Source organism: Lepidochelys kempii, chromosome 1 (genome assembly GCF_965140265.1).
Source record: "Lepidochelys kempii isolate rLepKem1 chromosome 1, rLepKem1.hap2, whole genome shotgun sequence".
NCBI classification, from domain to species: Eukaryota; Metazoa; Chordata; order Testudines; family Cheloniidae; genus Lepidochelys; species Lepidochelys kempii.
In genome coordinates this window covers 136182248-136197547 of record NC_133256.1, presented here as the reverse complement: position 1 = coordinate 136197547, position 15300 = coordinate 136182248, and the positions used below count along the sequence as shown (strand labels likewise).

The following is a 15300-nucleotide window of genomic DNA, read 5'->3' as shown; positions in this document are numbered from 1 at the left end:
GTCACGATTTTAATATACCTCTATCATATTCCCCCTTAGTCGTCTCTTTTCCAAGCTGAAAAGTCCCAGTCTTATTAATCCCTCCTCATACGGAAGCTGTTCCATACTCCTAATCATTGTTGTTGCCCTTTTCTGAAACATTTCCAATTCCACTCATCTCTCTCCCCACGCAACCAGACCTCTACCTGTCTACTTTCCTGTATTTTATCCTTCCTCAAAAAAATCTAAGTAGAGGCAGTGCCCAAGCATGGAAAATTTAAGTCCAAATGGTAAATGTTTGTCAAAGTTACAAGCAATTGAAAAGGGAGGGTTGTAATGGAAAGTGTCAAGGCAACTTTAACTAGAGGCCTTGTTACCAGCTCCCTCAGTAATAGAGAGGGCCTAGACAGTGGGCTTTAAACATGAAGCATCCCCTCCCCAATCAAATTTCATGGAGGGGATGTTGAATTTGAATCCCAGGATCTGAGCTTGCCCCTGTAGTTGTACTCTTGAGGTAGATTCAAAACTAGAAAGGGCTTTTTTCCTATGTCTAGTTTGGAGGCAGCCTGTCCTGCATATGTTATATGAGACTGATTTGTGAGATTTCATTGTCACTGAAACTGAACCCAAGTCTTTGTTCTCCCTTGACACCTAATCTAATGAAGAACTCTAGCCTAATCCGTCTCTTTATTCTTCCTCTCTGATGAGTATGAATCACAAACAGTCCTTCAAACAGTTCCTGCAATTTCTGTTTCTGCTGTCCCTGGAGACTTGGGCTATCTAAACTGCAGTGGAACAGAGCTTTTCCATGGGGTGGCTTCCTCCCTCCCACCATCTCAGAGGACACACTCATGCCTTCAGTTCCAATACTAGTAACTTCATCTCTTCCCTTACAGGGAGAGATTGTTTAAATTTCAGGCTGGACTCTGGTCTCAGTAAGATCATGCTTTTGTTTTGCAGAGTATTCTGACTATGGAGATTACTGGAGAGGAAATTATGAAGTAGATAATTCCCCAGAATATGCCTACAGCCGTAATCAGCTGATTGAAGATGTGGAAACGACATTTGAGCAGGTAGTGATTCAGTGTCAAGTTGTGGAAGTTTTCTTAACCACTGTTCTGAAGTTTCATTTTGTCATTTCTACACTGGTTTGTAATTTGTGAAAGTTTTGTGACTTAAACAGCTGTACCATGGGGAAATAGTACAACTCTGCCTAGCCCACTGGCCTTGGGTAATGTAGGCTCCACAAACCATAATCAGGGGTTTTGTTCATACCATTTATTGCTCTCACAGTCCTTTCAGTTTTACCTGGAGTTTCACATTCTCACGAACTTAAGACTTCAAAGCAAACCTGGGGCAAGCTCAAATGGAACTTGCAGGTTTCATATGAACCTGGACTCTTTTCTGGAATTCCCTTCTCCCCTTGCTCCAACAGGGCCTGAATTTGTTACAAAGCCTATATATTTATCTAGTCTTTTAGGGGAAAATTTAGCTTCCTCCATCACAACCATAGAAGGTACCCTTTGCTGTGGAACCAGTGCATTTTTACTGCAAAAGGTACAGCAGTGAGCAGGAGGTAGGAGAATGAGGGGTGTGACTACATGCTATGCAGCTTCTTACATCCTTCTCCTGTGTGGGGGCTGTGTGAAACCTCACAGGAGAGCATTCTGCCAGGGGACTGTAGTGACATCCATTGAATGGCTCCATAGCTATTCCATGGCTTAGGGATAGACATGCCTCCCTCCCTTACACCTGTGCAGTGCTATTAGGGCCTTACTGAGGGGAAGCTGGATTGCAGTAGCATTTTGTCTCCAAGCTCTCATATGCAACTTAATGGTGGGAATATGGTTGCCAGGGTCCTGTTAGCCAGCCATTTCCTCTGGGAACACCCCAGTACCACAATGAGGTCAGGATGGTCTTTACAACGGACCCCGTAAAAGTCACAAAATTCATTCTTGAATTGCCTGATATCAATATTGTGGGACAAGATGACAAACAACAACAAGTGGATTGCAAATTTCAGAATGTATCCACATGACAATGTGTACATACACCTAGAACATTGGACAGGTGCATGATAATACAATAAACAGTATCCAGTTGGTTGAATCTTAGAGGCTCTGCATTTCTAGATGGTGGCTTAGACAAATTAATGGCTCTGTGATCTATCCCCGTTTTTTTAGATAAAACCTTTATATCGGGAGCTACATGCTTATGTGAGGTACAGGCTGGAGAATGTCTATGGCTCAGACCGCATCAGTTCAACAGGATGTCTTCCTGCTCATTTACTCGGTATGAAAAAACATCTGTATTATAGAAGCTTGATTTCGTAGACACTTACTGCTGTGGGAGCAGGACAGTGCCATTTAAGACATAAATATTAAGACATTAAACTGCACGTGAATCCAGATTCTTGATATAATTTTGGGTCCCATTCCAGTAGGTGCTGTGCAAACACACAGTGAAAGAGACAGTGCCTGCCCTGCAGAGGTTACAGTCTAGAAAGACAAGACAGAGAAAGAGTGGGAGGGGAAACAGAGGCATAGAGAGTTGAAGCAATTTTCCAAAGCTCATACAGCTGGTGAGAGGCAGAGGTAGGAATAGAACCCAGGTCCCCTATCTTCCAATCCAGTGCCCTTTCCATTAGACCATATTGCCTCCCCAAAATGGCACGATGTAATGTAGCCAATTTAACGTCATTAAAGGAAATTAGGTCAAGATTCTCAGAAATGGGTATCTAAAGCTAAACTACTAAATTCTTATTTAGGGAGAAGATTTTAGGCACATTTTTTGAAAATCTTGACCTTAACCGTGACATTCTTATTTTAACTGTGCCACTTCTATGTTGCATTAATGTAATGTATACATTTAGCCATATGTGAATGTCAGTTAATGAAAATAATCAATTGTAGTATTACACATAGAAATGCAGTGGATGCTCAGTTGTTTCAATTTGAAATGGTCCTGAAGCTGTATGGTAAGAGGTAGTTTATCTCAGGGAATGATGGTGTTTTTCATTGAAGAAATTAGCACCTTTGAGGTTGAAATAATTTTGGTATGGCAAATAAAACTTTTTTATATATATATATATTTTCTAAAATTTTCTACTTGTGGTATCATTATATTAAATATATCCTGTCTATGTCTATCCATCTGTTGTCTCACACTTAGATTTTAAGCTCTTGGAACAGGGACCATTGTGTTCTGTCTTTGTACAGCATCTAGTACAATGAGGCCTTGATCCATGACTGGGGTTCCTAGGAGCTAACATAATAATAATAAATAATAACGTGCCTGATGCAAAGCCCATTAACATTAATGTAAGGACTCCCATTAATTCCAATGGGCTTTGCATCAGGTCCTAGCTTACATGTGTGAAAATCCTTACACCTGTTATGATACAAACCCAACAATCTGGTGATGACTTTGAGCATGGTAGATAGTATACTATTTAATTAATTTGTAACTTTCCCTTCTCTGTTGAAGGTGACATGTGGGGTAGATTTTGGACTAATTTGTATGCCTTGACAGTCCCCTATCCAGACAAACCAAACATTGATGTAACTTCTGAAATGGTTAAAAAGGTAAGACTTCAAGTGAGATGTCAAGCTGCAAATATGGTTTTGCTGCTATTCTCATGGTTCTTTAAATGATGTTTTTAGGTAGTTTATTAAATAGAATACTTCAGCCATCCCCCTGGAAACCAGGGCTGGTCTTAGGTATAGTCATGCTTCAGGCACAGAATTATTTCCTACACTCCCTTTTATTGTTTCCTTTACTCTTCCCCTGTGTTTATCCATTCACTTCCCATCTGTTCCCCTCTCCCTCACTATTCTATTCCCCTCCCTCTGTCCCCCTCTCCCCATCCTCTTCCACTGTCTAGTCTCAGTTCCAACTCCCTTTCCCGCTTCTGCATCTGTTCCATGTTTTGTGTATAAAAATCCCAGTAAATAAAATCCCACCCAAGAAATCATTGCACTAACAAGACAATTGCCCTGATCAATCTGCTTGTATGTTGTATCCTTTTTCCCAGCTCTGCCAGTCTTGCATCTTTAGATTGTAAGGTGTAAGGACAGTGACTGTCTTTTATGTGTTATACAGTGCCTAGCACAATAAGGCCCTGAACCTGGTTGGGGCCTCGAGGCGTAACAATAATAATGTTCTGTGATGTTTAGTCAAATGTTTGTTTTTGTAAAATGAATGAAATTCAGGCAAATCTACAATCAGGAGAGCTTAGTATTTAACATTTAACTATTTATCCTAAATATACCCACTTCTTGGATAAGAAGCTCCACTAATATGGTCCCATTGCCAGAGTACCTGAACCCAATCTTTAATGGATTTATTCTTACGACACTCCTGGTAAGGTAGGGAAGTTCTGTTATCCGCATTTTACAGGTGGGGAATTTAGGCACAGGGAGACTAGGGGCTTATCTACACAGTGAAGCCTAGTGTGCAGTAAATTGTGAAGTTGTGAATTTACAAGTCTTCACTAACTCCCCAGGTGGACACTCTTACTGCACACTGCTAGTGAGGACGCACTGCACCAACACAATGAGGGTGGTGTGAACATGCAAGATCGATTTGCTTAATTTGGAGGCTCGATGTCGACTTACATAAATATGTCGACTTAACTTTGTTGTGTAGACATGGCCTAAGAGTGCCCTCTGGCTTAGCTTAGTACACTTGCAAAGTGCATTAAGCTAATGTGCACAAAGGCACTCTTAGAACGTAGTAAGAGTATCCACACTGGAAATTAGTGTGGAAGAGCTAGTGCACGCCAGCTCCTGTGAGCTTTCCACACACACACCCACCCCCATGTAGACAAGCCTTAAGTGACTTGCCCAATGTCACCCAGGATGTCTATAGCAGAGAAGGGAATTGAATCCAGAGCATCTGTGTCTCAGGCTAACACCCTCACTGGACTATCCTACTCCCCTAATTTTAAAGCCTCTGACTTTATGGCTGCCATACTCATAGGCCAATAAAGAGCTCCCCCTATTTAGAATAAGTAAAATTGCAGAATGAAATTCAAATGAAGGTTTTTAAACTAACTTTCAAGTACAGTTATGATCAGATAAATGACTAAAATTGAACCCATTTTTACTCAGCTCTGCTGTCTGTTTGTATTCTGAGTTACAGATCCAATTTCCCTTTCACACTGGTTTTACAACACTGCCACTCCACTGCCTTCAACAAGTTACTCCAGACTTACACCACTGAGAGGGGAGAATCGGACCCTATATCTGTGTACATTACTGACAGAACTAAGATTTTACTGCTTTTCACTCCTGTTAATGCTTTTCTGTTCTGGTTCATACATTATGAATAGGCTAGCTTTGACTGCGGAAACCTGATTATTGATGGTGATCCATAAGTCAGCTTGACTCAGCTCCTGTAATGAGTTTTCAGGGCTGGCAGTAAGCTACCAACTTACTTGCAAACTGTAAGACTTTGGTTTGAAGTCACTGAGATACAATAAGTATGGGGACTGTGATGCTGTTTTTCAGAATCACTTTTCAGACGAGAATCTGTTCTACTGGACTGTGAGAAATATCTAGCTATAGAATGATTGGCTAATATTATCAGTGAATATCATTGTTTGTTTCAGAATTGGGATGCAACAAAAATATTTAAGGCTGCTGAGGATTTTTTCATCTCTGTTGGCCTCTATGAAATGACTGAAGGCTTCTGGAACAACTCTATGATTACAGAGCCTAACGATGGCAGAAAGGTTGTTTGCCATCCGACAGCTTGGGATATGGGAAAAAAGGATTATAGGTACTGTAACAATTGTAATTCTTTCCTATGGGTACTCATAGAATCTTCACATTTCTCTTCAAAGATGTAAAAGGTTGCTATGAAGAGGGCAGTGATCTCTAGTTCTCCATGTCCAATGAGGGGAGGACAAGTAGTAACTGGCTTAGTTTGTAGCAAGAGGGATTTAGGTTAGATAAGAGGAAAAAACTTTCTAACTGTAAGTGTGGTTAAGTACTAGCATAGGTTACCCAGGGAGGTTGTGGAATCCCAGTCACTGGAGGTTTCTAAAACGAGATTAGACAAACACTTGTCAGGGATGATCTAGGTATACTTGGTCCTGCCTCAGCACAGGGAGCTAGACCGGATGAACTCTTGAGGTCCCTTCCAGCCTTACATTTCTATGATTCTTTGATATCTAGTCAAGTGCACCAGGGAAAACTGCTATTTTAATTTTATCTTTTGCTTACTTCTCTAATATTTTTGGCAGGGGGATTTAGGGTGGTTAGGGGAATCTAAACTGGATTTTGTAACATTTTTCTGTAAAATCAATGGGCTACTCTCTTCTGTTAAACAGAGGAGTGTGTTCATATAAGTTAGTGATAGAACAACTGTGTTGTGGGACTTTAACACAATTATCAAAAAAGGACAGTGCTTAGCCTATTAACTTCACGGGGACCACGTGGGATGCAAATCAGTGAAAATTTGTTCCCCATGTATCTGCTTCATATTCAGCGAGAATGTGGATTTATCTATAATGAGACCCATTGGAGCAGGTTGCATCTTCCCTTGAAATCAATGGTAGTTACCAATAGCCTGCAAGGAGAGAATTGGACCAGTGGTGGGTCACCAGATATCAGTCATTGATCTAGGTGTGAAAATTTCCAGTCCTGGACCATCTACCAATGTAATTTGGTGACAGTGAAGGGAAGGCACATTTGAGGGGAAAGAACAATTTGTCTGGTGGGGTTTTATGAAATAGCAGTTGTATGAAGGTGTGAAATGTCAGGAGTAGCTTTGGGTGAGATGGATTAGTGAGCAGAGTCCAGGGGAGGTGATCCAAGATTCATGATATATTCAGCTCATCACATGCTTTCATAATTTAGCACATGTATGTCACTATGTGCTGTATGTACTTTGTCCTTAACTGCCACTTCATAAACATTACATAGTGAGGCCTCAACACCCACATGAGGTGAGCAGAAATCAACATCTCCATTTCACACATGGGGTAACAAACACCAGAGTGAAATGACAGAGTCTGGCAGAGAGGCAATTAGAAAGCAGGTCTCTTGCCTGTTACGCCCTATGTCTTATTCACATATCATAATGGTCCCCGGGCAAATCGTGTCTTAGCTACCCCAACTGTAAATTGTGGCAAATGGTGCTTATGCGTCTCTATAAAGTGTTCTGAGATCAAGAGATAGAAAACTGCTGCCGTAGGTGGGTACAAAGTACCATCCACAGCAGGGAATAGAGACACAGAAAGGGTAATTAATTTGCTTGGAAGGCGCTGTGTTCAAATGGATTATACAGAGGCTTAGCAGAGAAAGGAAACCTGGGTGTAAAGATTTTGGTTCTAAAACCAACTTTCTGTGACTTGGCCATGTCCTTTAACTTCAGAGATAAGCTACCTTTCCTCTAAGGCACAAACCCTCCTGGAGCTCCCTCAGTGTTGATCTAACTCTGCACCACACCTTACTCTGGGCTGTATGCAGTTTGCACAGTCCAGCTAGTCATAAGGGTGCAATAAAGCCGTAAATCTCCATGTAGCAGCAGAAGTGTTAATAATGCATATTGACAAAAAATGAATATGTTCAACGTGCATCTGTACATTTATAAATACTCAGGCTAAAAAGAGTTCTATATGCAGTCGCCAATATTTGTTAATTTCTTACTGTATTAATTATTCAACCAATTATGTAAACTTGGCAGAGATTCTCCTTAATAAGCACTGTTAATGTGCCAGCTTTCAGCGTAGTAAAAAATGGCTGCATACAAAATGCCTGGCAACATTCATTTTACCTCTGCAGAGTTCAATAATAGCCAAAGGAATTTTACTTAAAACTTTCCCCCAAAATCACCTTTAGGCAGGGATCAAACATAGAACAGACCAAAAGGCGAATGTTTTAGAAAACGATAAACATGAAATACACCAGGGGGTTAGTAAGTGAGTTATTTAAGGTGTTTTGCAGCCACAACTACAGCATCCAGTACCAAGCAAATGGTATACCTCTGCCAGTATCTTTATTTAATTTTAAATGCTTTGCATTGGAATGCAGGATCAAGATGTGCACTAAAGTGAGTATGGATGACTTCTTGACAGCACATCATGAGATGGGGCATATAGAGTATGATATGGCATATTCCAACCTCTCTTTCCTGCTGAGAAGTGGCGCTAACGAAGGATTTCATGAAGCAGTAGGAGAAATCATGTCACTGTCTGCAGCTACTCCAAAACATTTGAAATCACTTGACCTTCTAGAATCTACTTTTCAGGAAGACAACGGTAACTAATAAAAATGTATTCATGCCATATTTTGTAGCAGAGGATGAGTAAGTCTGTAAGACGAGTGAGTGACTTAGATGCTTTTGAGAATTACAGCTCAGTTACATATCACAGTATGTTCATTTCCAAAATGACTTCATGAACCGGGAAGCACTTATTTGTAATGCACCACTCATTTGATGCTACTGCAAGAATTTAGAAGTAAACTGGTAGTTCTTCACTAACTTCAGAATTGAATAATTATTGAGGAAATCTTCACAGCACAGTAAGATTAGTGGTGATCCTTGTACTTTGTTTGCATAAAGCTATGCAAATCTATATCAAAATGTAAAGGGCTCTTTGTCCAACTTCTTCTTCACAGCTAAATTTGTCTGGCTTGTCCAGTTGATTATTACATGATGAAGATGAGCCTAAATCAAATCCCTCAATCCAAAATCCTCCAAAATTTGGGGAAATGCAGATTAGGATTTGGATCCAAACTCTTGAGCCCAGGGCCATCTCAACTAAATAAATACAACAAAATAATGTTGCAACAAAAGCCACAGGGATTATGAATGTTTAGAAAGTAGAATTGGAGCAAAAAGAGGAAAAAAAGTCCAAATTTGCATAACAATATCTTCCTGGGTTTCTTTGGGTTTGTGTGTTTGTGTTTCACTAAAATTTTCTAAGCAGATGTACTCATTAGCTATGTATGGTGAAGGAAGCAACATTAGTAGCCTGGTCATGTATTCATCATCACCTTAACAGTTACATTGTGCTCTTTTTTCAGAAACGGATATCAACTTCCTACTCAAACAAGCCCTCACTATTGTTGGAACAATGCCTTTTACTTACATGCTAGAGAAGTGGCGATGGATGGTATTTAGAGGTGACATTCCAAAAGGTGAATGGATGAAGAAGTGGTGGGAGATGAAGTAAGTGTGGGGAAACAGGAAGAAGAACTTTTGGGGAAGAGGGTTTCAGGGATCGTTCAGTTTTCATTTTCAGGAGTACCAAAGGCGCCAGGGAAGTGGAGGGGAATGCCAAATTAGTTAGCAAAAGTAAACAGCTCTGTCGCAGAGGCACTGAAATGCTATCCACTGGTAGATGATGTTCTTGGTCTTCATACACCTGTATGGACTAAATGTCTGCAGTTTCAGAGATTTAGGTATGCTGAAAGAGGTCTTTCTCCATGGTACAGTTTGGGAAATCAGCTATTCGTGAGGAAAAAAAGGAGCTATATTTCTCCACTCCAAAGGCACAGCAGGCAAGAGACCTGCTTTCTAATTCCATCTCTGTCACAGACCTTTTAACTTCTCAGTGTTTCACACTTACCCCATGTGTAAAATGGAGATAATAATGATATTCACTTACCTCATGGGATGTTGCTCAATATCACTAATGCACTTTCTGGGACCTGCTCCCAAGCCCATTCAGTGTAATGGGTGTCTGTCACAGTGTTCACAACTCACCGCTGTGGCACTTCCTTCTGCGGATTATCTCATGACCAGTCTGATGCCCTCTCCTTTGGTTTCTCTCCCCATGGTATCACTCGCACTTGCCCTCTGCAGTCAGGTTACTCCCTTTTCACCACTCCAGGTGCCCCCTCTTCCTGGCTTGGCCCTTCGCCCAGGTCACTATAGTCCTCCTCTTCTGGGGTATCAAAGTTCCATGATGGCTGTCCTAGGCCATCTTCTGCTCCACTGCCCTGTCTGTGCTACTTCCCCAGTGGCTAGGAGGGAACCCGGGCTTGCCCACTAGTCTCGGTTCCAGGCAGGGATCCTACAACCAGTGGCCAAGGTCGGCACTGTCCAAAACCTTGCTGCTCTTTCCCTGGGCTGCTTCCCACTTTGCTTCTGTCAGTCTCCTTTGGGTTTGTGCCCTTTCCTCAGGGCCCAGATCTCAGAGCTTCTATTCTCCCCCAGGTTCCTCCTTTCCTTCTCTAAGCCCAGAAAGTGACTATCTGCTTTCTCTACTGCAGCCTCCCTCTTACGCTCTACTTTGAATCTACTTTACTGTATACTTTATAGCAGCTTAGCCTGCCCCTTGCCCAGCTGGGCTTCATCAATCAGCCCTGACTCTCTCCCAGGTGCAGCCTGTCACAGGGTTAATTGGTCCTTTCTCTCTACTCAGGCCTTGTGTGGGGCAGATACCCATCACATACCCTCCCACTCCAGTCTGTAACCCTGGGGGGTATGGATGCCTTTCCCCTTGGAGTTGTTGGAGCTAGTTACCTTGCTTCTGCTCCAGATTGCCCACCATAAGGAGCAATCTACCCTTCTCCTCCATGGTGTCCTGAAACTTTTCCCTCTGGAATTCTAAATCTTGCGAAGCCACTTGCAAGGCTTACTCTGCAGCTGCCAGCCTCTCTTGTAGCTTTTGCCCTGGCTCTGCAGACTCCCTCAGCTCTCTTTCTCCCGGGGTCTGAGTTCCCACTGCATTCTGGTTACTCTCCGTGTTTGTCCTTGTATCCTTTAACTTTATCTTTGGCAGATTCTTTCTTCCCTCCAATCTCTCCTCACCCTCTAGGTCCTCTCGACTACCGTTGTGCACTTTCTATGGGCCTCTGGCTCATCCTTCCATTCCTTTCTCGATCGTTTGCTCTTTTCCTGCTAGTTTCTCTTTGTGTGAAGACAGTGCCTCTGCACTTGCTCCCATTTCCCACAGACAAAACAGATCCCTCCTTTTCCTACTCCTTCAGGAGATGGCACTCTTTGGGGCTTTTCTGCATCCCTCCTTTCCAGGCAAGACTCCTTGTCCTGATACACACAGGGACATTTCCTTTTCAACTGTCCCCACTGCCTGCAGTGTAATACACACTCTTGACCAGGCCTCTGAGCATTTTTTCTGTTCCCAGCCTCTTCAGCCCTGGCTCACTTTTCCCCATAGGATCTTAAATAAAGATTTCCGCTTTTCTGCTAGCTTCATTAAATACCCCTGCAGTTATAACTGGGCCTCCCCCTGTCTCTGCTGGTTCTGCAGAAGCAGTGCCTGGAGCCCCATGATTGCTTTTCATTCCCCTTAAACAGGAGCAAAAACTCTACATCCATTTCAGGAGGGTATACTGGCCTTCTCCAAAAAAGGCCTCCATATGCAGCAGCTCCATAGTCCCTTTACTTCTTCTACAGCTGCTGTGGCCCCTCACTTTTCCCTTGTATCAGTGGTGACTTTTATGCACTATCCCTCACACTCCCCTCATCTCAGAGGTGACCGACATGCATAGTTTCTCACTCCACTTGTCTCAGGGATGCTTATTATGCCCACATTCATCACAGGGTTTGCTGCTCACTGCTGTGGTGCCTCCTTGTGGCCCATCTGGGGATTAGCTCATGCCTTCTTTGACACCACCTCCTTTAGTTTCACACCCCAGGGTGTCTCTCTTTCTCTTTCCCTCTCCCTCATCAGATTACTCCCTCTTTATTGCTCAGGGTATTCCTTTTTCATGGCTTGGCTCTCTGGTCAGATCACTATAATCCTCCTCTCCTGGGAGATCCAAGTCCCATTGGATGACTATCCTAGGCTGTCTTCTGCTCCACTGCCCACTCTGTGCCACTTCCCCAGTGGCTGGTAGGGGAACCCAGGCCTGCCCATTACACCAGTTTCCAGCCCAGGGACCCTACAACCAGCAGCCAAATTCTGCACTGTCCAAAACCTTGCTGCTGTTTCTCTGGGATACTTCCTCTACTTCATCCCTATCATGCTCCTTTTCCACCCTTCTCTGGATATGCCCTTCCCTCAAGGCCTGGATCCCAGGGCTTCAATTCACCCCCAGTTTCCTCCTTTCCCTCTCTAAGCCCAAAAGGTGACTGTCAACCTTCTCTAACTACAACCCTCCTTACTTTCTCCTTCCTGGTTTTATAGCAGTTTAGCCTGCCCCCTTGCCCAGCTGGGTTTCATCATCAATTAGACCTTTTCAATGCTGACTCTCCCCCAGCTGCAGCCTGTCACAAGGTTAATTAGGCCTTCTCTCTATTCAGGCCTTGCATGGGGTTGACACCTCATCATGGTGTCTTTGGTTCAATGGGCTATGCATCAGACCGATGACAAGCGGAGTGTGAAGCCAATTGATTGTGGAATATTTTACAACAATGATTTTACCTTTCCTACCCCATCTTAACATAAATCCTTTGATTTTTAATCTTTTATGTCAAAGGGCCATATCCTGCTATTCATTTTGAAGCCGTGCCACCATTGACATCACTGTGAGTTCTGTTGTATTGATTTCAAAGGTAAAAAAAGTTAGCAATGTTATAAACTCTTTCACAATCCAACATTAAAACATAGATACTTAGGTTTGGAGTTTTCTTCTACGGAGGCCTTGGTTTTACTCAGTTCCTTAGCAAACACCCAAAAGCATTCATTCTAAAGCTGAAACAGATGGAAGAACAATAAATTAAAGCAAGTACTTATATTGAAAATGAAATAGAGTAGTATGTAAAATTAACTTAAACCTTTAAAGTTTCTCTCCATTTGGAGGCAAAATATCAGTTTCTTCTATTTGGAGAACAAACTTACTTTGATGAAAAGGAAAGGGTTAATTTCACTTTCAGTCCTGTTGGGTAAAATGCCTCCTGTTTCTAACAAACACAGAGACACAAGGTGGAGGAGAGATGGGATAGAAAGGGTGAGGGAAATATGGCTTTTGTTGATGTCTTTGGAACACTGGAAGGCTGGTGAGTCACGAATGGATGCTTTGGCTGGCAGGCCAATCAGGGCACCTGTTGCTTGGACCGTGGGGCATAATCTGGTTGGGTCTTTTCTCCTTAAACAGGACAGAATTGTGGTCATCTCATCCCACTGTGCTGATGCAATGCAGTTGATTTCAGGATTTGATGAAAAATTGAGATAGGATAGGAGGAAGGGGGAGATGGGGAAAGAAACACAAGAGGAGTGGAACAGAACAGGATCTTATGTGCCTTTTCAATGCTGGCAATTAGGTATCCCCACTGATGGGCTGAGGCCTGGATGTCATGATATGATTTCCAGGACTCACAAGTGAAAAACAAAAAGAAAAGGAGTACTTGTGGCACCTTAGAGACTAACCAATTTATTTGAGCATAAGCTTTCGTGAGCTACAGCTCACTTCATCGGATGCATCATGAGCTGTAGCTCACGAAAGCTTATGCTCAAATAAATTGGTTAGTCTCTAAGGTGCCACAAGTACTCCTTTTCTTTTTGCGAATACAGACTAACATGGCTGTTACTCTGAAAAGTGAAAAACAAAGTTCTTTGAACAAGAGCAAGGCCTAGTGGCCTTCCTCTCAGGAAGAAAGTCTTTCAGCCTGGTCAGCTCCTTTTATCATGGGGTTAGGGAAGATGAGCAGATGAGACCAACTGGGATACAAGGTGGAAAAGGAGATGAATTTTTTTTCAAAGTCTTTTTTTAAGGAACCCCCAAAGGGGACAAGTGAGTGGCATAGTTCATTCCCTCTTTATTTTGTCCATCAATTAGTCCTAATATCCACCACACCAATTTTAGTTCATTAATTTCAGACGACACCTCTTCTTGTTGTTACAAAGCATCATTTCAACAGTCCTTGAATGATATCAGTCACCTCTTTTTGTTTGGACGAGTCTAGTTGACCTGCCTGGTTTTCTTGCATTTATTCATAACATTTATCATAAAAAAACCTGTTTACCATGGTTAATTTTCAAACTGGCACAAAGTTCTAGATTATTGTGACATTTTCACTCACTTCTTACATTTGAGTTTCCAGTCAGGGTTAAATGTTTAGGTCCAATAGTCCCATGCACAGTAGTTCCATGGACAGCCCAATAGCAGTTTAGGAGCCTAGTTTATTTAGCTTTGTTATGTCCGTGTTTGGAAGGTAAGGGAGATGCCAGCAGTGATGACTGCTACAAACAGCAGCTGCCATGTGGAAAGGTCAGTCTATATTTTTCTCAAGAACTAGTAATGGGAATGCCTCTAATTTTTTCTTCCCCTACCCACAGGCGAGAAGTAGTGGGTGTGGTTGAACCACTGCCTCACGATGAAACATACTGTGACCCAGCTGCTCTGTTCCATGTAGCCAATGATTACTCTTTCATAAGGTATCTTTATCATCATCATTTAACTCCTAGATGACAAGCAGCGGCTTGCTCAAATACTTCATTCAGAGTGTTAAGGCCAAATTCTTCTTTTGGTTAAGCCCTGGCCTAAGGCCTCCGGAAGTCAATGGGAATCTTTCCAGTGACTTCAATGGGCATTGGATCAGACCCGCAGACTTGTTAGGGCCGGATTCTCGCACGGCGTAATGCGACAGGAGATGCCCAGAAGCAATTTCTTGCTGTGCAGAGGAACTTTCTGCTGCTGTAATGTTGGTGGAGATGGCTCTGTTGTTTCCTATGCCAGCTGCCTCTCTGATCCTCACCATAAGGGGAAGGAGGGAGAACGCTGGAAGTCCTTCACTGGATTCAGGTGCCTAAAGAACCAGGGGAGCAGGACCCTGAAGGATCAGACGCTAGTGCCAGTGACATACATTAGGGATGTCCCTGTACAGCCCTGACTCAGAGAGCTGCAGCTGGCTCCCTGGGGCTCCTCCATCCAAATGATCCCAGCTGTGCTCAGCTAGAGTGGAGAATCAGAGTCTCTGTAACTTCACTTACTCCAGCTAGGGCCCATTGTAACGGAGAGCACATCTTAGCTCTTATGATTTTGGCATTTGAACATTATCAGGATGTTTGGCCCAGCTCGTCATTAGTGTTTTGTCTTTCTCTCCAAAGTGCCCAGGGTCACCGCAGGAGCGTTAATCTAAATTGCAGTCCATTCCAAAGGGCAAGGCTATTTGCTGCTCCAGTGTGAGCTGGGTAACACAAAGTATGGCTTTTGTTCTTTTTTCTCTTTTCTTTTAGATATTACACAAGGACCATTTATCAGTTCCAGTTTCAGGAGGCACTTTGCAAGGCTGCTAACCATACAGGTCCTCTTTACACATGTGACATTACTAATTCCACGGCAGCTGGTCACAAACTGCGGTAACAAAACACACAATTTGTTATATAAAAGGAGATTGAATATAACTGGGCCAAATTCATCCTGGCTGTAAAGCCACTTAAGTTACTGAAGCCAATGGGGT

General features: G+C 42.7%; 1 protein-coding gene across 5 annotated transcripts in view; it reads left to right on the top strand.

Annotated features, from left to right (window-relative positions):
• Positions 1-15300, top strand: part of ACE2 (angiotensin converting enzyme 2) — a 106284-nt gene that overhangs the window by 77848 nt on the left and 13136 nt on the right. For all 5 annotated transcript variants that reach the window (XM_073355720.1, XM_073355714.1, XM_073355704.1 and 2 more), the window contains 8 exons: positions 940-1052; positions 2163-2271; positions 3466-3563; positions 5591-5760; positions 8019-8245; positions 9015-9159; positions 14177-14275; positions 15077-15199. In XM_073355720.1, coding sequence (XP_073211821.1) covers positions 940-1052; positions 2163-2271; positions 3466-3563; positions 5591-5760; positions 8019-8245; positions 9015-9159; positions 14177-14275; positions 15077-15199 — 1084 coding nt within the window. The remainder of the gene's footprint in view (positions 1-939; positions 1053-2162; positions 2272-3465; positions 3564-5590; positions 5761-8018; positions 8246-9014; positions 9160-14176; positions 14276-15076; positions 15200-15300) is intronic.